Genomic DNA, 25,012 nt, shown 5'->3' on the forward strand with positions numbered 1-25,012 from the left:
GCGCTGCATTGAAAGAGCATCCGTGGGACCAAGTACTTATAATGTCTTGTGGTGTCATTCCCTCAACGACTTTAGAATATCTGTATGCGATAATAAATAGATCAGTTATGTAATAAGGCAGTGTGTTGAATATGCATTCGTCCTGTGGAATGAACCACCACAGAGAGAGAGATACATGATACCATACACATTCTTTAAGTTTTCTTGTGTTGTGTTTGATTTGTTTGTTTTCAAGGCTATCCAGGCTAACTCTTCCCGGGGATTTCCTTGGAGAGAAGAGTGGTCCGCTGAGGCTGGTTTGCTTAACCTCTCCTTTATCAAGAGATGATGACTGGCTTTAAAGAAAAATAAAGCTGAAGGTTGTTTGATTTTTATTTTTTCCCTTTTGGTTGCATCATTCTGAGTGTTTTCATATAAACAAACAAAAAAAAATCACAACCAAAAAAAAAAAAAAACAATAGTTTTTGATGCATCCAGTTGTTGTATCCTCAGGATGTTCCAGATGTTTCCAGGTAACTCTGTAGTTTACGGACTGTGGTTTTGTCCAGCGAGCAAAGGTCAAAATCAAATGTCGTGTTTGTGATATGAAAATGTCCAGTTTCTTCTATAAGGTTCACAATCTAGGGAAGTAAAGAAGAGAAAGATTGGGCAATAAGCAATGGACATCACAAGGCAAAGAGAGAGAGAGAGGTGGATGGTATCAAATATGGAACCAAGAGATTAATATTCTCCTTTATAGCAAGAGGGTCCTATGCTATTGATGGCACGGAACTATCCCTTAGCCAATTTGGTAAGCCAAAGGATGATTAACCCCGTGAAATTCTCAATCAGAGCTGATTACCTGTTCTCCTCATCCATAGCCTTTAAACTGATTCCTCCTTTCAAGTCATCAATAGACTATTTTACTGTAAGGGTGGTTAGGGGAAGATACAATTTCAAGACCCTTTTAAAAAATAGTTATTCAATGGATAGTGACTTTACTTACTAGATGTAAGGAAATTCCATCCTAGAAATAACAAAACTCCTTATAAAGTACACACACACACACACACATATAATAATGATTTTTCTTTCTGATTATGTTATTGAAAACTTAGAAAGTACAAAACCCACAAAGGGAAAAAGAGAAACCATCTACAATCCCAGCCCCTGAAGACCATGGGTAGTAACTAGAGGAAGGGGGCTGGAACTGTTTTGTTGCTTGATTTGGGTGCTGGTTACAAAAGATGCGTTCACTTTGTGAAAATTCAGCTAGTTGTACACTTTGTTGTACCTCAACAAAATGATTAAAAACTTGTATTTATTACTTACAGTCGTGTCCCATTTAGTCCCTTTGATATTTGGGGGTATGAGTTATCATCTATAAAAAGAAAGAACCTTTGTCTCCTCATGTGGCCTAGTCCTACCTCGTTTCTTACTGTATGGGCTCCAACTTTCAGACGTAAGATAAAAGTGGTGGCAGAGGCACTGCTTTGTCTTGCCTTGGCTTTCAAGAGGAGACGTCGAAGGTTCCAATGTTAAGAACGAGGCTGGTCATTGGTTTGAGAGAATCTTTTATCATGTTAAGTGTCTTTCCATTCTTATCTTACTCAATTTTATCAGAAATGGACGCTGTGCCGAGGTAGTATGGACTTGAGGGATGTATGTTGTGGGTAAACTGGGATGGAGGGGGGTAATTTTAGCAAGCTTTGCAGGGGAGAGAAAAAAACATCAGGATGAAAGAAAAACATATTTGCACAGAGAAAATGGGCAAACTCTTATTTATTTTTCGTTGTCTGTTACTCCCCTCCTATCACTTGCTTCTCATTTTCTTTAGTTCACCTTAAAAGAGAGAACAATTTTAATTATTTAGCCTATTATTTATTCAACAGAGTTTCAGATTACCTAATTTCAGGTGGAAAACAGCAGAGAGGAAACTTCTGACCCTCTCTTCTTAGAATTAGTTTTCTTTAAAAAATGGTAAATTTGTGAACTATTCCCTATGCGTAAAATGGCTCTCAACAGAAAATGTGTTCCCCATTCCTGACATATTTGACTTCCACAGAAGCATAAAAGATATACTGAACCCTAACCCAATTAATCGCCCAGCTCCAGTCTGAGCGGCTATTGCCTAATTCAATGTCTGGAACTCTTTTTTACAAATAGAGCTATGGGATCATAATAAAACAAATTACTCTCACTATGAAATCATCATGACTGATACAGCAAACTGCCTACCTATTATCCCTTTATCCTTCCTTTTTTTTTTTTTTTTAACAAAGAGAAGCTTGATTTTTCTGGAAGTAGCCACAAGCCCTGCTAAAACACTTGCCTCCCCAGACCCACTTGCAGCATTTGGCAGATACTGCTACTTCCTACTTATTTGTCAGAAGTCACTGGGATTTCAGGACCATTTTTGAAAAGGTTGTAGACCATGAGTATGTGTTTTCTGGTCTCTGTCCCCCCTCTTCCTGTCTGGAATAAAGATGGAAACCTATCTTCCCCTCAGGATGATGAGTGCGAGAGGGGAAAGATGGAAGATCAGGAGAGCAAGGAGTCTACGTCCTCAGCGACCTCTTCTGTTAAACCACTGGACCCAGGCTTCTAGTCTAGCTCATGCATCAAGAGACTACCAGAAAGGGTGTTCCCCATTATGGTTAAAGTACTGTATTCACATAAGAACTTATCAAGCAAGAGCTTATTAACACTAAAAGATCTAAAATGGACACTTGTTTGTTTCATCAGTTACTAGTTACCGACCTTTGGTAAGTAACCCACATACAAACTTTTCAGGGCAACCAAATACTTAATTCAACTGATGCTAAAGACATACTAACAGTAGTTTCCAGAGTAAATTATCTTTTTTGTGATACTATAAAAAAATACGATAGGGCTAGGGAATATGTGTAATCTTCAGGACAGAAAGAGATAGGCCTTCAACGTACACAATGAAGGCAAATAAGAATTCTCCCAGAGTGTGACCTCTCTCCCCAACGAGCTGGCCAGGAGGGGAGCGCCCAAGCAACCGGAACAGAGTCCTGCATTTCGTGTTATCAGTTCTGACTCAGCTCACTATCTGAAGGGCACTGCACAGAACATGATAACCTGAGCCTCCATTTCTTCTTCACCTACAAAATGTGGACGACGACTCCTGTTCTAGCACACAGGGTTGTGCAGAGGATCAAGTAAGATAATAGGATAAATAAAGCTTCTTTATAAACTAAATTGCTACACAGATCAGGGCAACATGATTATGATTACCATATAAATATAAACGTATCCTTAATGATCTGGGAGGTAACTGTACAGCACATGGACTATCAGACCCAGCGCTTTCTCTGCCTCCCTTCATTGACTGTTAGCCATTTCATTAGCACTAAAACAAATGAAGCAGGGAAAATGCCAGAAGCTAAAACTCAGAAAAGGCCTACTTGAATTTAAAAAAAAAAAAAAAAACAATTATAATAAAAGTTGCAGGGGTAAGGGAAGAGAGCAGGGAGGACAGGAGAGGAAGGAGAGTAGTTACATCACAATGTGGGGGTAAAGGATAGTCCTAGATTCTCCCTTTGAAATGGTAACTCACTCCTTTAAGAAGATAGCTTTCTCTGACTCAGTATAGCTGATGACTAATTACTTAACAATATGTAGAAACCAGAGCAATAAAAATACCTTGTAGAAAAAGACACTTGATTTTAAAGCAAATAACCCCACTTGCCCGCTAGGAAACGGGGGTGTCTCATATGCACCGGATTGTCCGGTAGGTTTCCAGTGCTCAGATGACAGGCCGCCTCCCTCCTCCACATGCGGCCCCGCTTCCACCCCACCCCCCGCAAACACACAAAGAAATGAAGGGGATCCGATCAATCTCACTAAATGAGGCCCACATTTTTATGGGAGCTTGTAAGAATACATCAAGGTAGACGCAGAGACAGCCTTAAAGTAGTATTAATAGCAGCGGCAGCAGTCAGGGCGTTCGGGACCATTTGCCAAAGGGAACAGCATTAATGACTCAAATTACTAGAGCATGTACCCACGTCCTCAATTAAGTAAAAACTTCATAAAGAAAAATAAATGTGGGTTCCTTTCCAGGAATCCTGATAGTGAGAACATCAGAAGCACAGCATTAACATGCCTTATTCCAATGACACAAGCCCCAAAGCCTAAAGACACCCCACTGGTCCCCGAAGGATGCCTCTCTGCCTCGTTACAGGAAAGGAACTGCCTTACTCTGCCGATGTGGCAGGGCTCTACCTTGCTGTTGTCAGCCCGCGTCATCCTGCAATAATGGATACCTCCTCCAAATAATGATAATAAAAGACAGAGTGCTGTAGATAAGAAGGCAAGGGTACATGGTGTGGATACTTAGTGGAAAAGGAAGAGTATCTCAAATGCACAACTCATTCTTCCCATCATGGTTATGGGGAAAAAACATTTGTGATGGATTATTTCCTGCCATGTAAGCCTTTTAGGGGGTACCATGGCAGGCTGCCTTTAAAAAAAAAAAAAAAAAAAGTAAGGTCCACTTGTTAAATCTGTAGCTCTTTCCCCAACCCTGGTTTTTAATTATAAAAAGGTAGATGCATTATTTTTAGCCTAATTATATTTCTTTAAAAATCAGAGTTCTTGGGGCACCTGGGTAGCTCAGTCGGTTAAGCGGCTGCCTTCAGCTCAGGTCATGATCCCAGGGTCCTGGGTTCGAGCCCCGCATCAGGCTCCTTGCTCAGCGGAGAGCCTGCTTCTCCCTCTCCCTCTGCCTGCCTGCTGCTCCCCCTGCTTGTGCTCTCTCTCTCTCTGTGTCAAATAAATAAATAAAATCTTAAAAAAAAAAATCAGAGTTCTTTCTGCCCAAAAGCAGCCCTTTCAGTGAAGGGAAGTAATGAACAGGCTTTGCTTTTAACCACTGCTGCCTGCAGGGGATTCAGGTCTGGGAGATGTTAGGTCTTCCTGTAGAATCGCCTGGGCTACGGGACAGGGAAGTGCTGTTTTCAGTGGGACCACATGGGCCCTCCCCTGGGGGAGGAGGCAGGCCATCAGGATCCTGGCTGTAAAGGGTTCGGTAACATGAAGGCAATTTCCCAAGAAGATGGAGATAATCTTCAGCAGAACACTTCTCAGCATACCACTCATGTCCCATCTTCCTGAAGACAATTTTAAAAGTATAGTAGCTGTTACCTAAACTGTTAACCTGTCTTCTAAGGAAGCCCTGGCTCTTCTTAGAACTTTTAGTTCATCCTAAGATGCCAAACCCAGACTCAGAGCTCAATTGCTGGGGGAGGTGAGAAGTGCTCAATCTCCCTTTCCAAATAAAGGTGGAATGCACAGTTTGAAGAAAAATCCAATTATTAGTCCATCCTAGGTACTCAGATCTGGGTTTGACTGTATCCCCTGTACTATATTTTTACCTTAAGGGAAAGGGGCTTAAGAACACAGGCTCTCTTGATCCAGGGCTTTCTGTTCATTAAGCTAGATGCTGGGTGTCCCCAGAGTAAAACAAAGACATTAACCACTTTTTGTGAGCCAAATAAAACTGTCAGACCAGAGTTTTTGATAGGACGTGTTTAATACTAGAAGACTTCGGATGTGATCCTGGCCTCACCAGAAATATCATCGCAGGTGCTCAGGTCCGCATGGCGGAGAGTTCGTCGACTTTGCGGAATGCACTCCGCAAGATGAGCAGCTCTCGAGGTGGAGAATAACATTAGTCCTCAATAGTGCTATGTTTTACAATAGGAATTAATTAAGCAGTAAACCGTGACAGGACATGCATCATGGTATCATAATCACAAGCCTCAGCTGCATTACAAGGCAAAAGGCCAAAGACTGAGAGCTTTCAACCGGCCTGGGAATGCAATTAGGCTGAAACGCTGTGTGTCCTGGAGCGCCTTGATGCCAGGCTAAAAATTCATAGCCATCACTCTCTCCCTCTAGGACACTAAAGTAATCCACTTCACCAGAATTCTCGAGTAAGCCACCTTCCCTCACGATTCTTTCAAAGGTCAAATTAAAGGACAATATGAAATCGGGAATGCCAATGACACCCCAAGGTAAGACCCTGCCAATGGCCTCCTTCCTCCACTCACTGGCTGGGCTTTCTTTGTGAAGGTGTCCCAACCCTGCCCAAACATCTGTTTCATCTCCTGTGAGACTCACTACTTGGACCCGGCTTGTGCATTATTAGCTTTATTGGACAATTGCTCCACAGTGGTTCAGAGCTGGTGTTTAAAAAGGGATAGAAAGGGATGGGAGTATCAGCTAATAGATTTACCATCACCATTCAGTCAATTAACCCCACGTAATTGGTAAATGGCAAGCTGAACAATTTTCATTTCTACACAAGAACGTTGAAGAAAGATACTAGCAGAGGACTAGAGTAATTCTTAGGGTAAACCACTCCAATCCGGCTCCCTTACCCATACTCGCTTAAACGGAAATGCAAGAAATGCAACTCGTCCCAATGAAGAATCCTAGGTCTGTAACAGTTTCGTTTAAATCTGAAACTCTAGAAGGGTTAAAAAAAAAAAACCTTATCAGACAAATCAGGCAACTTGGCGGGTTTGAAAGTGCATATTTATAGATTTCAGCAAAAAATGTGCACAGAATATAAAAGTGACCATCAGCCATTAAACATTAAAAAAAATAACCCACACACAGCTGGGGTAGATTAAGTACTACTTCAAGTCATTTGAAAGTAGTAATAAAACAAAATTCAAACAGTGAACTAATCTACAAACCCACCCTGGAATTTAGAATGCAACCTTCTCTCTGGGTGTTAAAGACAAGGTATTTATCAGCAGCCACTGTTAATGCAACAAATACATGTACTGTAACTACAGTAAAATTAAAAAGCACCCTCATCTTCACAAAACATCCAATTGTACTAACAGAAGCCTCCCCACTCCACAAGTATGGCACAGTTGAGTTCCTAAGACTAGATGTATGTTGTACAAGATAAGAGAAATGAGAAAATATTTCTTTCCCTTCAAAGAGCTCTGGCAAAAGGTTACTCCATTGAATCACAAATGTTTATAACACTGGACTGAAATTCTTATCACTGTTTTCTCATGAAACTAGAAGCCTGGCCCCCAAGGCTTTTGCATTCCCACTCTCCCCCTCCCTCAGCCCACAGGCCAGTGTCAGCCAGCGGATTTCCGAGGAATCCATGCATTCCAGCACCATCGCCTCCTCAAGTGACCCAGTTTTCCCCACCTGCAACACCAGGCAAGGGAGATCATCCACACCGAGCTCCAGAGCAGACTTCCAGGTAGCCTCAGCAACGAGCACTCCTCCCACCCCCCAAAATACTTCTGCAGGTGGCATCACCCGGGCTGACAGCGCAGGACTGGTGTGACCTCCAGGGGCTAGGACAAGACCCCAGGATGAAGTAGGCCTTGCAGCTTCTGGAAAGGGTTGTGCTACAATGCATTTCTCTCACCTGCTGCAGAATGTGTCTCTCCCTCAGCGTCATTAACCTTCTGTGAAGTTCTACCAGTTCATCTAGGTAGGCCTGAAAGAGAAGAGTATCCCCCAAAAGAACAAGCACTTTAGGAAGCAATCCAAAAATAACACAACAAATAAGCAGGAACACACAAGCAGCAGTTGGAGGTTCCCCATTCTAGCTCCCTGCCCTAGGCTGTGTGGAGTCGGTGCCCAAGGCTCCTGCAGACTGAGTCTCTCTTGGCCAACTGTTACCCTTACAAAGCCAGCTTTTTTACGAAGGGCAAATTCTTGCACTTATTTACTCTCAACAAGATTCAAGGGAGCAGACCCACCCTCTCCCAGTAACACCCTCTATAGGGAGAAAGGGTACTCAGTGGTAAATTGTGAGTTGTATTAGCACAGGTTTTTTGTTGTTTTTTTTTAATTCTTCCATCTCAGAAGATTAACTAGGAGAATAAAAGTCTACATTTGAACATGGAAAGTATAAATGCACATAACCAATTATATCAGGACAAATTCTTTAAAAAAAAAAAAGCTTTCCCAGTCATACCTAACAACATCACCAACATCTTATGAAAGACAGGGATGACTATCCAAATTAGCATCTGGTTTGTCAAAAGCTCCCCTGAAGGGGCAGCACAGCTCTCTTTCCATATGCTCAGGCTCCAGAATCTTTGTCTGCATAACTGCATGGGTTTTCCTAGCGCCATTTGCCATGAAGGCAAAGGAAAGGTGGATGAAGCTCTAGTCAGGCCTGCCTTGATCCCGCAAAGCATCTTACAACCCTGCCCACAACAGAAGACTAACCCCCAAAGGGTCTTGAAGTCAGATTTCGATTACATGACGTACACCTGGAAAGCACACTACACTAGGATCAGGTGTCCTGCTCACTTACGGCTGTGATTCCTCCATCCTCCACCATGGTTTTCTTACCTCCCAACTCAATGTCCCCAAAACCCCTTGGCAATGCAGGCATCACGGCAAATGGTAGCATAAGGGCCCAGCACCCCACTGAAGATATAGGCGAGACTTGGAGAACCCGAGAAGTGCTCATCATGTGGGGGTGTGGGGCACTTCTGATGAAGACACGGAAGGAGAGCCAGCACGGATGGTCAAGGGAGACACCAAGAAAGGGAAGCTAGTCGGTGCTACAGCACTCCCGGAACGCCCTGGAAACCTACCTTGTCACATTCACCGTTCTTTATTTGCTTATCTGATTTGCTTTGCTTTATTGGACTTTTCACTTCAAGAATCTAGGGATCAAAGAGAACACTGGTAAATTTGATTTCAGGCACTTCGTAGTGAACCGGCCCCCTAAACAAAGGCACTTAGGCATGAAATGTCATACAATAATATCACTTTCCAAATAGCACTTCTCCTCTCTACATTTTTTTTCCTCTCTTCTAATCTCACTCTTTCTTGGAAAATAAAGGACTTTTATCTGAAATGCTGAGTCAGGGCAACAGACTTAAAAAAAAAAAGTTGATGATAAGGAAATTGATCGAAGCTTCCAAGGCTGCTGCTTTTTTGTGACAACACTCTCACACATATGCACAGCAGCTGAGTTATACTGGATTATAGTCCCCTCTGGCAAGAATTTTTTCTTACTCATTCTGCTGTTTCAGCATGACTACCAGTGCTCAGCATGCTCGGGATGATAAAACAAACACTCAAATGCCCTTTTTAGTACCTGACTTTCAGAGTCTAAAAATTACTCAGATTCACTAACTGGATGCAGCTTTGGAAATGAAGATGGCCATCAGTTACACTAGTTGCTCCCAACTTGGGATCCTCCGACTCAAGAAATAAAGGGGCAGGACTATCTTCTGTGTCTCAAGAAATGATGTGTTTACCCATGATAAAGTACCAAGTGCCTGACCTTCCATCTGAACCGATTACAGCTTAGAGTATGAACGGAAGTTCTGCGTGCTGTTTATTAAGCTTCCGTGGGGAGCTAGGTTTTTAATGAACTAGAAGGAGAAACAAATTATTATTTAATAAATGCAGTTGGTTTATTAGAGTCCTCAAAATTGAGGATTATAAGGGAAATATTTTTAAACAGGCCTTGTTTAAAATCGCTGAGATCCACTGAATTTACTGATGAGTGTTTACAAATGTATATAAACATAAAAAGCAAAGTAATTTGTCTTTTTCATGATAACCTCATTACCAAATGAGTTATAATCAGAAGCTAATAATGAGGAAAATACCAAATAAAGGATATATTTACGAAGTCTCACGTTCATTCCTACTGCTCTTTATCCATTCTCTGCTCTCTTTCTCTCACACACACACACACACACACACACACAGTTCTGTTCAAAAGACTACCATATTCCATAACACAAAATGACTTTAAAATGAGCCCACTTTTAGTAAGTTTCTGATTGGGCTCAGAAACTTAAGTTCAGGTCCTGGCCCTATTATTTAAAATTTTTGGACCTCAAAAAAGATGAGATGAAATAAACAAGATGAACATGATGAACAAGATTCAGCTGTAAAATGTTATACTACCAACAGTTTACCTTTTGGGGATATAGGACCATGACATTCTGGAAAAGACCAAATACTTTAAAAGGGTATATTTTCCTTTGAATTTAGAATAATGCATGGGTAAGAAGTGAGCTTCAACAGAGTCTTTCCTGAGAATTGCCTCTATGTCTTCATTTTTAACATTAAGATAACCAGATGACCAATCTGACCAGGCTCAGTCACTTAAAATACAATGCTTTGGGCAACACAAGGAAATTACTTAATTGCTGGGGCAAGGCAATCATTTTTAACGTGCTGCCCTGTAAAGGAAACCCAACACTCCACTACATTCAGAATTTCCTTCTCTGTTGTTGTTGGAAATGAGACCTCAAGGGGAAACTCCGAGCTCGGAGACCGAGGAGTAAGTAGGTCAGTAGATGGCACTCCTCGCCAACTCAGACACGCAGTTGGGCAAAGCAGACAGTCGGCCGAGATTCCAGGCCAGAGAGAGAAACAGCGCCTGCGTGCTTGCCTTCTGCATTAGAAAATTGAATTCTGTTGCCATCATATCCCGCTCTGCCCCCCTTCACTGCACTCTGGGGGTCAAAGTGACTAAGGGCTCTACATTTGTAAGGCAACTCTGCTAACTAGGTTTAGAGAGTTCTACCACCTTCTCCTCAGAGCAGAAAATAGAACATTCGGGGCACTTAAGTCCCACCCTACACATTCCGTAAGTGCTCCAGCACAGAAGGCCAAACTACATTGAAATCCTAGTTTCTTTCTTCTGAAGCTGCAGTGGCAGGAACAAAAGCTCCGGGTGTCAGTGATCTGCCTCAAGTTACTGAGTGGCTGCCCAGAGAGGGCTCAGTTAATCTTCCTTCTTTGATCTCTCCCTGCTCCAAAATAAACAGCTTTGTCAAAACCTCATTCTGAGAGAGCTTGAGCCATGCTGAAGACAATTGTTTTATTTATGATCATTTCTTATCTTTAAGGAAACGACTCCAGAATATAGAAGTATAGCACCTTGTCTTCCATGGGCTTATTTCAAACCAGTTTAACTGGATGGACTTTTTAATTTCATTCAACATGCCTTGCAGGCTGAGAGGTAATTTATGATATTCTGAATATTAACTTGAGTCCAGCAGATAACTTCCTTCCCTCAAGGCCCCCACCCCCACCCTTCTCCTCCATACTTTCAGCCAAAAAGGATCTGGAATTTTGATTTCATTTGAAACTCACGTAAGGGAGGTTCAAAGTTTAATAATAATAATAATACACATACACACACAGCCCTCTGATTAAAATGGCACAGCACTTACTATTATTCCCTATTAAGTTTTACTGAAGGAGACAGCCACCCAGACTGCCAAGACACACCATTTATACACATGGTAGTCCCCTAAAACAGAACTAAGTTGCACTTCAATCCTTAATATGAGGATATGGCTTGAGAATCAAACTTTCAAGATTATTATTTTTCTGTATCCCTTTTGAGAGGACTGACAACTCAATTATTCAGGAGATGGATTCTCTGATAGGTCTTTCATGTTAATGATCGCTAGTAGATCCTAACAATACTCAGGTTAATTACTTGCTTTGTTGACATGTGGCTCTCTGTCTGTTCACTTTTTATCAATAGTTAGAAAATGTTTGACTCAATTAGCACTTTCTCTTTTCCCTAGTTCCTGGAAGACTTGAGAACGGGTGAGGAAAACTCTGGCTTTGTCTCGTAATTTACAGAAACTTGAGAGATCATTATCAACTTGAAGACAGAGCCACCCAGGAAACTCATCCTCAGAAGGCCTAACCGTGAAACAGGAAGTCTGTTTTCATCTATTTTATTTGATGTGAAATTTCAAATTATCACACATACATTCAAATAAAGATGGAAAACACATTCTAGGGTGAAAATCAGGGGACTTTTATATTTTTAATTAATTCTTACTATTTCACTTCACCGGCAGGGAGAACTAAGAAAGACTAGCTAATTTTTAAGAAGTCCTAGAACATGGACTTAAAGGGACAGCAACACACATCTGACCCGAAGCAGGTGATTTGAGGGGTTAAGAAATCAATACTAAACAAAGTTTTAAAACCCTTCTCTTGCTCTCTGTTCCAAGACAGCTCCAAGGAGGTTAAGTGCTCTTGTGGTTCTACACCTATTTCCTACCCTAGACTAGCTAAAAGTGAAAGCATATGGACTTTCTTATTATGTTATAGGTGCATGGAGGAAGTGACATATAACTGAGTATTCCTGACAGATTGATGATTCACATGTGTGAAGCTACATTTGTCGAATAAACATATGCCAAGGAACAAGTGGTATGCTATCTAATTGGATAAAGTAATTTTTACCCTCACCAGATAGATGATACCATTCATTTTTTTTAGTCCCGTTTTGCTAGACAGGTTTAAAAAAAACAAAAAACAAAAAACAACTGACAAAGAATCCAAACCTTTCCCTGAAGCCAAGACTTGAGCCAAGTCAGCTCAAGCCTGCCCATCCAGGAAGTTTGAAAGGCAAGATCGGGGCTTTGTGGAGCTGCATTTATTTATCAAGCTCAGTCTTAACCCTGACTGGGAATGAAGCTGAAGGGGCTTAAGGAGGGGCTTACCTAATGCCCCTAACTCCTGACAGTGCCCCGCTGCTGCCCGTAAGGGACCCTGGTTCTAACACACTCCCCACCGGAAGCGGAAACAAGGGTTCCAGAAGCTTAAATTAAATATGCAAATATATTCAAAGTCCAAATTCTATCCTTTGCCAGCTTATACGGAAGCACAGATTTACAAAAGAAATTCAAGTTATCTAGTTAGCCAGCCCAGGGCTCTTCCCAACTGATTGGCAATGATGGTTATGCCTTTATTCTTCACCTGCCCCAGAAGTTCTTGATATGTGGTGGTAGGCAGCCACGTGAGACGGGAGAGCTGGCCGGGCCAAGGGTATGACTGGCACTGGAGCTGGGGAACGCAGGGATGCAGGGAGGTAGGGTAAGGAGTAAGAATGTACTAACTCCTTGAACAGCCAGTCTGTAACAGATGATGAGGCTGGGCTTGCATTTACATGTAGTCCACAAAGAACTGCAGCTGAATGAATACGGTGAGGCAGAGAACACTGATATTATTCCTACTCCATAATGAAGGCTTTAAGTTGTGGATAAACTTTATAAATGAGGTATTTTAAATTTTAAGAGATCTTATGCTTTATGCAAAATTTAGAAAGAAAAAATATTCAGCTATAAAAATCACATTTCCCAGTAAAGCAAAGATCACAAATTCAAGGACAAGGCTGTTTAAAATTGTAGGACATCTGTGAAAGAGTAATTTCAGAGAAGTCAGTTCTTTTATTCTCAAGTTCATAATATTCATAGGGTAACGTGATTAAGCAATTATTTTAGAGGTCACAGGGAATCTGCCTAAACAAAGAGATAAGAATAGCTTACATAAATGAGTTATCAACTCAATGCACTATGAGGCTTTTATAATATTCATGATATTTGAAATCAGTTTATTTTAGAATTTAAAATATCCCATTCTTAATCATTTGTTTAACAAAAGCTCTTCATCATAGCTTTCAAAGTTTTGCATAGACCTTATCCAAATAACTTTATTCTGAATTGACTATTAAATAAATAAGACTTCCTTTTTGCTTGTTTCATAACAACGATAATGACCATTATTTATTCTGCATTTTATTAACTATTCCTTACAATTCCAAATGATGACCCTCTTTTCCTGGATGAGCAGCACACAGGGGCAGAGCACCTATAATAATAATAAACATCTACTCCCATCACTGAGTGCCAAGTAGGCATGAGCATGGCCCCTTGCTCTTTACAAATATAGTATTCATCATTGTCCCAAGAGTCGGCGAGGCAGGTATTAATATCCCCGTTTATGGATGAGGAAACTGAGAATCAAAAGTTCAAAGTTAATTTCCCACCAGTACATTACTGTAAATTAGTAAAACAAATAACCAGGCTTTATCCTAGCTCCAAAGGTTATATTCTTTCTAATTCATTAAATTAGCCTACTTACTGCTGAAGGGGGGGGGAAAAAAACCCACAGGGATCAGGAGAAAATGAGCAACACTTTCTGTCACCGTCCCTTCCTGCATCGATGTAACTAACCCATCCAATGAAACATACTTTTCCCATGACAACAAAAATTCTTTCACCCCAACTATGTGTTTATTCCAAAGGTTGCAGATTCACATTTATTTGCTAGTGAGAGAAATTTTGTTTAAAATTAAGGGATAAAAAGTTCTGTGTGCTTTGTAAAAATGATCACACCTCGCTTGGCAGAGTCCTGAAGAGTGCAAACTCAGCAATTTACCTGGTTGTTGTTGGTTTTTAATAAAGGTGGCGGGGGTTCATGATGTAGGGGTGAAGAAGCTGAGCTGCTTTCACTGTCGCTACCGTCACTTAAGCTAACTCTGAAAAGAAACAGAAGTCACACGCATCAGTCTAGACAGTTGTTGAAATATCTATGGAAATAGGCGCAGAGAGCAAGGAATCCAAACACTAATCACTGGAAACTTGGTGCAACTCCTACAACCGCTAACCCATACTGGCACTTACTTTGGGTTGGAACCGTGTTAAGTGTTTTAGTGCCTATTTCTCACTTATTGACCCTTATTTCAACAGATGGGGAAACGGACTTCAACTAGGTCACTCGCCTACAGTCAAGAGGTAAAAGGGGTGGTTCTGGGATTCAAACCCAGGCAATGGTACTCAACGTTGGTGCTCAGCGGCTATATTGTACCGGCCCCATTTATTCTTATATCTCCCTGCTCCAACCCCACTCGCCTGCTATCACCAAGCATGTTACCCAAGCTGCCAGGTCAGCAAAATTAGATATTTTGTAGGTTACTACCTTTTAGTTTCCTTTTCCTCCTGCCTCTTTGCTATGGGTGAACCCAGGTTGTGGGAGTGGAAGCCCAAGATGCTAGACCCACACCAACTATTTCTACCGTGTAATGATTCAAGGCTGTCCCTAGTCTTGACCACTGCTACAATAATTCATTGGAAATATACTTCAGCAACATGAAGAGACAGTGTGTTTGGGATAACTGCTTTCGAGAAAGACCGTATCTTTCAACAACCAAAGACAATATAAAAACGTCACCCCTCCCCTGTTTTTTTTTTCCTTTCAGAACAAAACAGAATTTTCTTCGTAGCCAGGGTAGGAGATATTTCTTTATTCTACTCTACTGAATGTATACCCTCCTTCTGAAATGTCCTTCAGTGTTTGCTCTCTCTTTGGTTATACAGTCACCTAATATAATATTCTTTTCAGAAACAGAAAATGCTTTAGAAATCAGGATAGTTTTTCTTTTGCTCTGAATAGGCAATCACATGCCAGCTCTATAATATATTCAGATAGACAAGATACAAGATAGGAAATGAAAAGGATACGCTGGGACATCCTTTTAGCAAAAACTGATGGAACTTGTTTTTCTTAACTAAATTACATTAATGAAGTGTTCCGTTGAAGCGCTGCTTTAAAATGCTTCTTGACTGAAGTGGAAGGCTGAGTATTTAAACTGATTAAACAGTTGAGACTTCACAAGTGCAAGGAAGACCAAATGTTACATTGGCGCTGCTGTACTAACAGCACATGTCAGGCGGGGGAAAGAAGCGGATCTCCAACAACGGGGATCACATTAGACAATGCACAAGCCTGAGCGATTTGACCTGCACCGACTCAGGGCAGGGGGCAGCAAGTGGGTGGGCAACGGCCAATCACGGAATATCCAGATTTTCTAAATAACAATAACTGGAAATTGGCTAAATAGGTCATGCATTTTTCATCAGGTAAATTTGAGAGCAGCCAGCAGTCAGGATTTTGGTGGTTATAAATATGCTCACTGCCACGTTCCAGTCCATTTTTAGACTTTCTGTCCTACCAATTAGTTTCCTTCTTGTCAGATTCAAGAGTTCTAAAGGGAAATGTTATAACACCAAGGCAATAAAGGCTCCTTATTTTCTCCTATTCAAAAAAAATTTTTTTTAAAATATATATGTATATATATATATATATGGGTGAGTTTGGGAGACAAGGTGGAGAAAGAGGTATTGGGTCTAAGTATTGATTAGGGCCACACGGAAGCATCGCTGAGAGATCTGAAAAGGCGTATATACTCCGGGGAGCCCTTCTCAAAGAACACTAAGGAATTACTGATTAGTAAACATCCGACCTGTCCAGCTGGGACTAAGATGGTATTCTTTTAAGGAATTTTAGGGCCTTCCACACAGTAATGGATAATGGGGAAAGATTTAATGTGATGTATTATAAATGTAATTGGATTTTAAGTTCAAGTAGATTCATATTTTTTCTACTCAAACACATTAAAGTAAGCATGCCTATTTGTTTTCCTCATGATAAAGAAATAAAGCCCTCAAGGCAATTTCAAGTTGACTATTAATTATAAGTGACATGAATTACCATCTTATAATGTGGAATTATGCCTCACAGCATTAAAGCTACTTAAGGAACCTAATTGTCAGCACACTTAAAAGGAATTTATTTGCTGGAAAACACACACAGGTGATCCTAGTTTTAATTAGGTCACACACATAATTCACTGAAGCCAATTACGTATTTCTAACTACAAACAGCAAACATACTTCCTCAAACTCTGAAGCTATAGCAACGGATCCTCACAAACTCTTCAAATGAAAACGGAGTTGATTTCAGCAGTCATTCCTGCTACCTTGGCATAGACTTTGAAAAACGAGGACTCCTAATAGGATGTTTTCCCTATAGAATTTTTAGAGGAAAAAAACCTCTGCTTTCTGAGAAAAGGGATACGCAGTTCCCTGGAGAGAGGAATAAAAGCATGCCTAGGTGACCCAACTTAAATGAATGTGATCATTTCTTGCCACTGTTTTTGGTGTTGCACACCTTTGCCGTGGTTATATACTGGTAAGTCTGGGGAAAAGGCATGATTCCATTGCTGGGAGGCGCGTTCCTGCCAAGACACACTCACCTGCGGCTTCGGCTGCCTCCTCTATTTACAGGTCTCTCCATTTCGGAGTCATTGTCATTATCCTCTGCCTCATCTGATTCCTCCTCATTGTCATCGGAATGCAGATCTTTCATGATAGACCTTAAAGGACCTGAGGAATGACAGTGTACCACAATCAAACACACGACTTCATACACATGTAGTCATATTGGACACAGGGGACTGCTATCCAGCACTGAACGTTGGCCAAAAAAACAAAAACAAACAAAACAAAACAAAAAAACACCCCCACTATTATATATATTTATACAATTGACAAGACATATCTGGTAGTTTCTGGACTGTAACATCTAAACGAAACTACTGTTTTGACAACAGATGCCCCAGGATGTTCACTGGAAAATCTCTATTTCCTAGGAATGTTTTTCTATGTATTTTTTCTTCCCTAAGAAAAATTACACCTAAAAAGGAACAGAAAGATCTATTAGTAAATTGAATGTTTTGTTAGGTTAATCCATGTATTGAAAAGTTGAGGCTAATAAATCACCGTGGTTGTAACTTGTTCTTGGCAATGCAGCCTTTGTGTGGTAGTTTTTGATCTATTAAGGTTTAGCTGTTCCTTTTATTTCAAGGTCAATTTCAGGTCAAGCAAGCATTTCAGTCAAGTTCAGATTATAAAGTATTTCAATTCCATGGTGTAATGTCCTATCTCTGATCTTCATATTGATCTTGGACACAAGGTCTTGTTCAAGCAACAATTTTATGCAGCCAATTTTTATTTTATCTTTTAAGAAATTCCTGGCAAAACACCAGCATATATTTGCATAAATAAAACCATGTAATAAGTCAGGTGCCCAGAAAATTCAAGAGAGTACCCAGTATTAGATGGGAGAGAAAAAAATTAAGTCATATCTAGTTTTATTCTAGAACAGGACATAACTGGGGAAAAAAAAAAAACAAAATTCAGCGTGGCTTCTTTTCACTTGACTGCTCTAAATGTGATGAAAACAAGATCACTCTTTTTTATGTTAAAGAAGAGATTGTGGAGGTAATCAAGAAAGTGAGAGAGGCACTTTTATTCTGGATTAGGCAATTCCTAAAGCCTAATCTAGGACATGAATATCTTGAGTTATCACTAAATCGGCTCTAAAATAAGTATTGATTCTCTGCAATCTCAGACTCTGCAAAACCCAAATTTCTCTACCTTTGGAAGTCAGTGTAACAAGAAATCTGATTAGCCAAAATGATCACTGTCTTTTATATTTTCCTGGAAGCTTAGCCTTAGCCCAAATACATACAACAATTTAATCCTTTTCAAAACATACAAGGCCGTCAGGAATTGAGTGTGGTCAATGAAAGAGGTCATGTGCAACATGATGCTCAAAAGCAAATTATTCCTTCATATGATCCCACTTTTCATGTTAAAAAAAGGGGGGGGGAGACCTTACTTGAAGATTTGCACACATCAAAAAGTATAAAATATATATTTAATGTTCTGGCTTAAATTTCTTTATTAGATTTCTTTCAATTTAAATTTCTTTAAGCTCAAGCAGAGGGAAAATAAATTTTAAAGACAGCAAACTAACACTTGCCAAAGAAAACAGGTCTATTAATCTGCAGAAAAAAAATAAATAAATAAAATGAAAAATCTCCAGAAGAGAGAGTAAAAACCTATTTCTCTATGTCAGAGCCTCTCAACTCCAGCTTTTGCTATTGTATTTCCTTTGGGAGCTCCCCGGAATGGGCTGTGTCTATAATCCTTTTGGAAAATGGGACTCTGATGACAGGGACTGGAAAAAGGGGGATTTCTAGAGGCCAGCCTCATACATCAGAACAATACTCAAGTGCATGCCTAGGGGAAATAAATACAACTGCATAAAAGCCAAGTTATCATTCCAATAATAAAACAGTAGAAAACAGGCCATAAATCAACTCATTAAGATGTTTTACGAGGAAAATGTCCCATCGTTTGCCTGGGAGATACTGATACCTTGTTGCCGGGGCTGGGACGGTGTGAAGCTGGAGCTGGAGCTGGAGCTGGAGCTGGCAGGGCTGGGTTGTTCAGACTTTAAAGAAGAAGAGAAAGCCATCATCAATAAATTTATGGGACACACACATCTAAAATTAAAAAACAACATTACTGCTCAAAAATACTTTGCTCTGCAAAAACTGTCCGATGCTGTGCAAGAAAAATGAATACACATTGCATTATGCCAAAAACAGCGACACAGTAGAACCACGGTATCCTTTTTGTTTTGTCCACCATGTTTTACTAGATGCAGAAACAAGTATATAAACTCAAGGATGATGAGACAAACACCTGGGTGTTGACATGACGGCTTTGATTTCACTCCTGTGTTTGCTGCTATCCAAATCTCTTTCTAAAAAGATTACCTTGATTACCCTTTCTGCAATCTTTGATTGACTCAACTGGTTAAAACGTAGTGGTAATGAGGCCAAGGTCATTAGTTCAATCACATTACGAGCCAGTTAATTTCACTCTGGTCCAAGGCCATGACCCAACCCTAACCCCATTCATCCACAGTTCACAAATGGAGGTAATGTTCACAAGGAGATCTGGCCAAGTCCCACAAATGAGTCAATGGGAAATACTGCCACTACTTTAAACACACACACACACACACACACACACACACACACACACACACACACACACACACACCACACCCTCTAAATCCACAGCCTATGGATGCAGGGAAAGAGCATCAGACACATGCCCTACTCTCTCACCATAAATTCTCCTCATCCCTTAATACCCAGAACACGGTCCACATCCTCCCTTACCTGTCCAACTCACAGTTGTCTTCCTTCTCCAAACCCACTGAAAATGTGGATCTCATCTGTTTGCTTATCTGATGTGCTGCACTGTTTTGCTGCCTCTGATGTGTGTGTCTCCTCTCCAGTAGACTGCAGGGACTTGAAAAGGCAGGGGTGCGGGGGGTCTGTCTTGTGCTTGTTATCCACTCATACTCAGCATAATGCACTGCATACAGCAGGCACTCTGCATCTGGGACTGAAGCAGAGCGTTAGGCCCTCTGCTCTACCATCTGCCAGTTTTTATGAGGCTTTACAGTAGGTAAAGTTCGGAAGAACAAATACATGGACAGAAGTGTGCAAAGAAATGGATCATACCATCAACACACTTGAATTTTACGTATTTAGGCCAAATTGAAAATAACTTCATGTTGGACTATTTCTATCCCATTTCTAATGTGCTCACAGTCTCAGCTATACACTTGTTATCTGAGACACAGATGAGGTCTTTTCACGTACAGGACATTATCTTCTTTCAACTTCGCTCATTGGATGACCAAGTTATCGGGGCCTTGTGGAAGACAAACTAAGAGCACCATTAGAAGCCACTAAATGAGGAGGAGAATCTCAGTTCAGTTGATAATGCAGTTTTCTCACCACGGATTTTTTTTTTTTCATCTCCCTCTCCAGCACTGAATCCCAACCCCCTTCTCTGCAAGCAACACCGAGATCCAGGCTCGGACACAAGGAAGCACTTTCAGGCATTCCTAATGCACACTTCACATCCTCAGGCTGGATGGGAAAACAGGTGTCAGCAATCTACCACTCATTCCGCAGGAAAAGAGCCAGACAGGATCTCTAATGAGCGGCAGGCAGCCACCAACCCTTTACCCACTGCGAGATTTACTTGAGCTTTGCAGTACAACGTCCGGCACATTGCTGTCTGTGGCCCACAAAGAAGAGCTGGTTTACAAGCACAAACGCCTGTGTGAGGGACTCTTCATTTCTGTGTTGAGTGGCTCTTCCACTGTTGAGCCACAAAAGTGAGCTACACACTGCAAGGGCATTCAGTTAGCAGTTATGTGCAATGCCCAGCTGCAAAACATTTCTCCTCTCCAAGTTGCTCTTTTCAGCCATGAAAAGTGTCTGCAAACGGTATTATTTTGATAGCTCTGGAAACCATTTGGGAGCCAAAAGAGAGGTTTCCTTACAGTGAGTGGAGAGAGCTCTAATTCCCCCTCCTGCTGGACCAGTCATGTTGCACTGGACATAAAGAAGCCATTCTGCCAGAGCTATTTGCTGAGAGTGACACTAATCAGGAAAGCAAGAGGGGATGGTGGCCATCTCCCCAACCACCCCATGCTAAACTTGATCCATCTGTCTCAAGCCTCATGCCAATGCTAGAACCAAACCTGCAGGCAGCCTTCTTTTAGCTTCTTAACCACAAACAAGGTTAGTAAATCCAGTTACCAACCCTCAGAAAATTGACGAAGAGTAAAGAACATAATACAACAGGAGAAAAGGCTTTTATTCAATGTTTATCATTACCGCCATGCCTGATCCACAAAGCATTTAAGGTTTATGGTAGAAGACACATTAATTCACTGACAATATTAAAACAGAAACTTTAAAGCAACAGAGGTGAATGGAGAAGGATAAAATGTTGAATGATGGGCAGCAAATCCAATGTCCTGGAAGCTTTTTGTAACCAGGACAAGGATTTGTGGTTTTGGAGCCAAGCAGACCCCTTGGGATGATCAAAGACAGGGAGTCTCACAATTTCATGGGCATTAGAATTACCTGGAGGACTTGTTAAGACACAGACAGCTGGGTCCCACTCCAGAGTTTCTGAGTCAGTAATTCTGGGATAGGGATGAGAACCTAGATTCCATAAAAAGTTTCCAAGCGATGCTGCTGCCGCTGTTCTGGGGACCAACCAGACTTTAAGAACCAATGATCAAGGCTCCAGAGATTTACAGCCATAGATATTCATCAGAATCAGTCAGGGACATTCTATACATAAGGAAATTCTGATTAAATGGGTTTGGTGTGGGGGGTCCAGGCATATTTTGTTCAAACAAATGATATTAATGAAAATTCCAAGTAGAACACCGCTGATACTATGTTAGTCATTTCTTTACCTCTAAATGCAAAAGCATGTTTTGGAAAGACTCGCAAATCTAAGAAAGCATAAGAGAAAAAAAAAAGCATCATGAGAAAAATTAGAAACTTACTGATGTATCCAGAAGTAGCATCCCTGCATACTCATCAAAGTATTTTGCAAGAAAACACCCGGAAAGAATGCAATTACCTCTCAATAAAAACATCTAAGAAGCATGTACAAAATCATGTCATAGTGGATGGACCTTAAACTTACCTAGCCAGACCAGGACAGAATTCAACTAAATGGTAACTGTTCAAAAAGCCATTCTGCTACTAGATGAGGCTGACACAGTCTTCTATTTTATCAAATCCAACCGAACGGAGCTGTTGTTCACTTTCAGTCTGTATTTTATTTGAAAATAAAATCATATTTATTCTCCAAAAATGCAAATCAAGGATGATTTTATAACCTAGAAAAGGTTGTTTATTTTTTTAAATATTCACCATAGACAGAGCTAGAGTAGGGTCTTTAAAATACCCAAGGACTGAAAAGATTACTGCATCCTCTTTTCCCCTCCTTATGTGTATATATGCCAAAACCTAAATATGGGGAACTTCAACGAGGTTCTGATTTTTCCATTACTAATTTGATACTTGTTTCTGAAATATCAAAATTCTCCCCACTAAAAAAAAACTTCTGGCTTCTTCCTGTTGATGCCCAAAGTCACATGTTTAGCTTACCTCCTGAGTAATCAAACACTAGACATGAAGTGTCTTTAAATGGCATGCTCCACAGTGACAAAAGTCTAGTCTTAAGAACCTCAAATTCGGGAGACAAACCTTAAGAGACTCTTTTTTTTTTTTTTAAAGATTTATTTATTTGAGAGAGAGAGAGAGAGAGAATGAGAGAGATAGAGAGCACGAGAGGGAAGAGGGTCAGAGGGAGAAGCAGACTCCCTGCCGAGCAGGGAGCCCGAAGCGGGACTCGATCCCGGGACTCCATCCCGGGACTCCAGGATCATGACCTGAGCCAAAGGCAGTCGCCTAACCAACTGAGCCACCCAGGCGCCTATCCTTAAGAGACTCTTAACTATAGGAAACAAACTGAGGGTTGCAGGAGGGGAGGTGGTGAAGGGCTGGGGTAACTGGGTGATGGGCATTAAGGAGGGCACATGATGTAATGAGCACTGGGTGTTACATGCAACTGATGATCAATCACTAAACTCTACCTCTGAAACTAATAATACACTACATGTTAATTAAGTGAATTTAAACTTTAAAAAAAAACTCAAATTCTATGACAATCATTATCATATCAAACATTCATGGAGTGTTAAAATTTAGAAATCTTTCACCTTGCCTGCTCAAGCCTTTTCCCAATATTTAATAAAAACCTGACTTTATTCAGATTAAAAAAAAAATCTTAAGTTCTATTGCTTACTTTGTAGGTTTTGGGGAAGACTGCTTAGGCATTAATGTCCTCATATAGTAAGGACACTGAGCCTCATGTAGAAGTAAAGTAAAAACTCCTAGCCCTCTACTCTTCCAGTGGTAGCTAATCAACATTTGGTTGCTCCTCATATTTACAATAGACCACATACTCCTTTTTGCCTAAAACAAGATATATCTTTACTACCAAAACAATGGCCTACCAAGATTTGCAATGGAATCTTCAACATTAAATGGCTATGCAAAATCATTTTGTAATGGCTTTTCAACAGAGGATTATTTTTGTCCAAGACAAGTAAGAAAAACCACATGTTTACAACTCCTACAAGTTAAGTGCTTCAAAAGAGAACACCTATCAAGGCAGGTCACACGAGAGGCCTTGTAAAATCTGGCATTGTTTCTTAACACTGGGAGCAGGCTTCCTCCTTAGGTAATCAGAAGATAAAAGTTCCATCTTTTCTCACAGGCAACATATATTTATGACGTGAATTTCAACTGGATCTTTAAAACAATCAAAATAAAGAAAAAGGTTGGAAGAATAATGTACACCTTTTTTTCCTTCAGGGGAAAGGGAGAGAATATAACAGTCTAAGTAGTTAAACAGAAATTATTTTAGACACATTGCTACATTTTTTTCACAAAATTTCTACCTTGTTTAGAAAAAGAAAACACATAGCCTGCAATAAAAATTCTTTTTTTTTTTTTTTTTGCACAAATATCCAGAAAGACCATGTCAAGGGTGAGTACTAATCAAAGAAAACACAAATCTAAATATACTTTTATTTACGTCTCTATTCAATTTCCACGACTGAGCTACTAGGTTCTTGTCAGTTCAGTGCTTCCTTCACTACAAATTAATAATCATCTGACACTTTTTTTTCTTAGCATATAGTATCATTTAAAAGACTGTCTCATTTATAATGGATGTGGACTGAATTTACAGTGGCAGTCATTTCACAATATACACATATATAACATGTATAACACTGTATTAGCTTACGGTGTGTGACATGATTTGATACATCAATTATAGCTTGATAAAACTGAAAAAAAGAACTACCTTATTTAGTAATAAGAAACTTACTGTAAAAAAACTTATTTAGTAATAAGAAACCTTCTGCAAGAAACTGAGGATAATCCAACTCAACTTTCAAGTATACATTTAATACATTTTTAAAGAAAAATGACATCCATTTTAAACAACTGTGGAAATTGTTCATCACATGAGTGCATTCTCTTACCAATTCCCATCAATAGCTAACATATTGTGATAGCTGTTTCGTAAAAGGTAAGCTCACAGTTAAGCAAAGAACTAAGTATTAAAAAGTTGTGAAATAACACTTAGATTAAGTTAATCTAACAAGAATGATGCAAGAGTGACTTGTCAAAAAGCTAGAAATGAGAACTTTTATTTCATTTAGTTTTACATTAATACCTGCTTCAAAATAAACATGCTAAAAGAACAAAATTTTATTTTTTTTAAAGATTTATTTGACAGAGAGAAAGAGGGAGGGAACACAAGCAGGGGAGAGGCAGAGGGAGAAGCAGACTCCTTACTGAGCAGGAAGCCGGCAGGGGGCTCGATCCAGGAATCCTGAGATCATTACCTGAATCAAAGGCAGACAATAACCAACTGAGCCATCCAGGCACCCCAAGAACAAAACTTTATTATATAGAAAGGTATATGAAAATCCGATTGGACAAACATCAGGCAATAACTCTAACCTCTTAATATATCTTTGTGTAGCCTTATATTATTTCACTCACTCTACCATGAGAAAGGCAAGTGCTACAGACTGAATTATGTCCGACCAAAATTCCTATGTTTAA

The 25,012-nt window shown here is 40.2% G+C and overlaps 1 protein-coding gene across 3 annotated transcripts in view; it reads right to left on the reverse strand.

Moving 5' to 3' along the window:
- Nucleotides 1-354: 354 nt before the first annotated feature.
- The window catches only part of MLLT3 (MLLT3 super elongation complex subunit), a 280,535-nt gene continuing 255,877 nt past the window's right edge, over nt 355-25,012 (reverse strand). For 2 of the 3 annotated variants that reach the window (XM_028107267.2, XM_028107268.2), the window contains 6 exons: nt 18,846-18,921; nt 16,877-17,006; nt 14,221-14,320; nt 8,598-8,669; nt 7,412-7,483; nt 355-620 (listed from right to left, as the gene is read on the reverse strand). In XM_028107267.2, coding sequence (XP_027963068.1) covers nt 489-620; nt 7,412-7,483; nt 8,598-8,669; nt 14,221-14,320; nt 16,877-17,006; nt 18,846-18,921 — 582 coding nt within the window. In that variant the 3' untranslated portion in view covers nt 355-488. Of the gene's footprint in view, nt 621-6,389; nt 6,479-7,411; nt 7,484-8,597; nt 8,670-14,220; nt 14,321-16,876; nt 17,007-18,845; nt 18,922-25,012 lie in introns of all 3 variants that reach the window. The other variant, XM_028107269.2, reaches the window with a different exon arrangement.

This window comes from Eumetopias jubatus, unplaced genomic scaffold, assembly GCF_037043125.1.
Source record: "Eumetopias jubatus isolate StellerSeaLion01/CBP00866 unplaced genomic scaffold, mEumJub1_p1.0 scaffold_15, whole genome shotgun sequence".
NCBI lineage: Eukaryota > Metazoa > Chordata > Mammalia > Carnivora > Otariidae > Eumetopias > Eumetopias jubatus.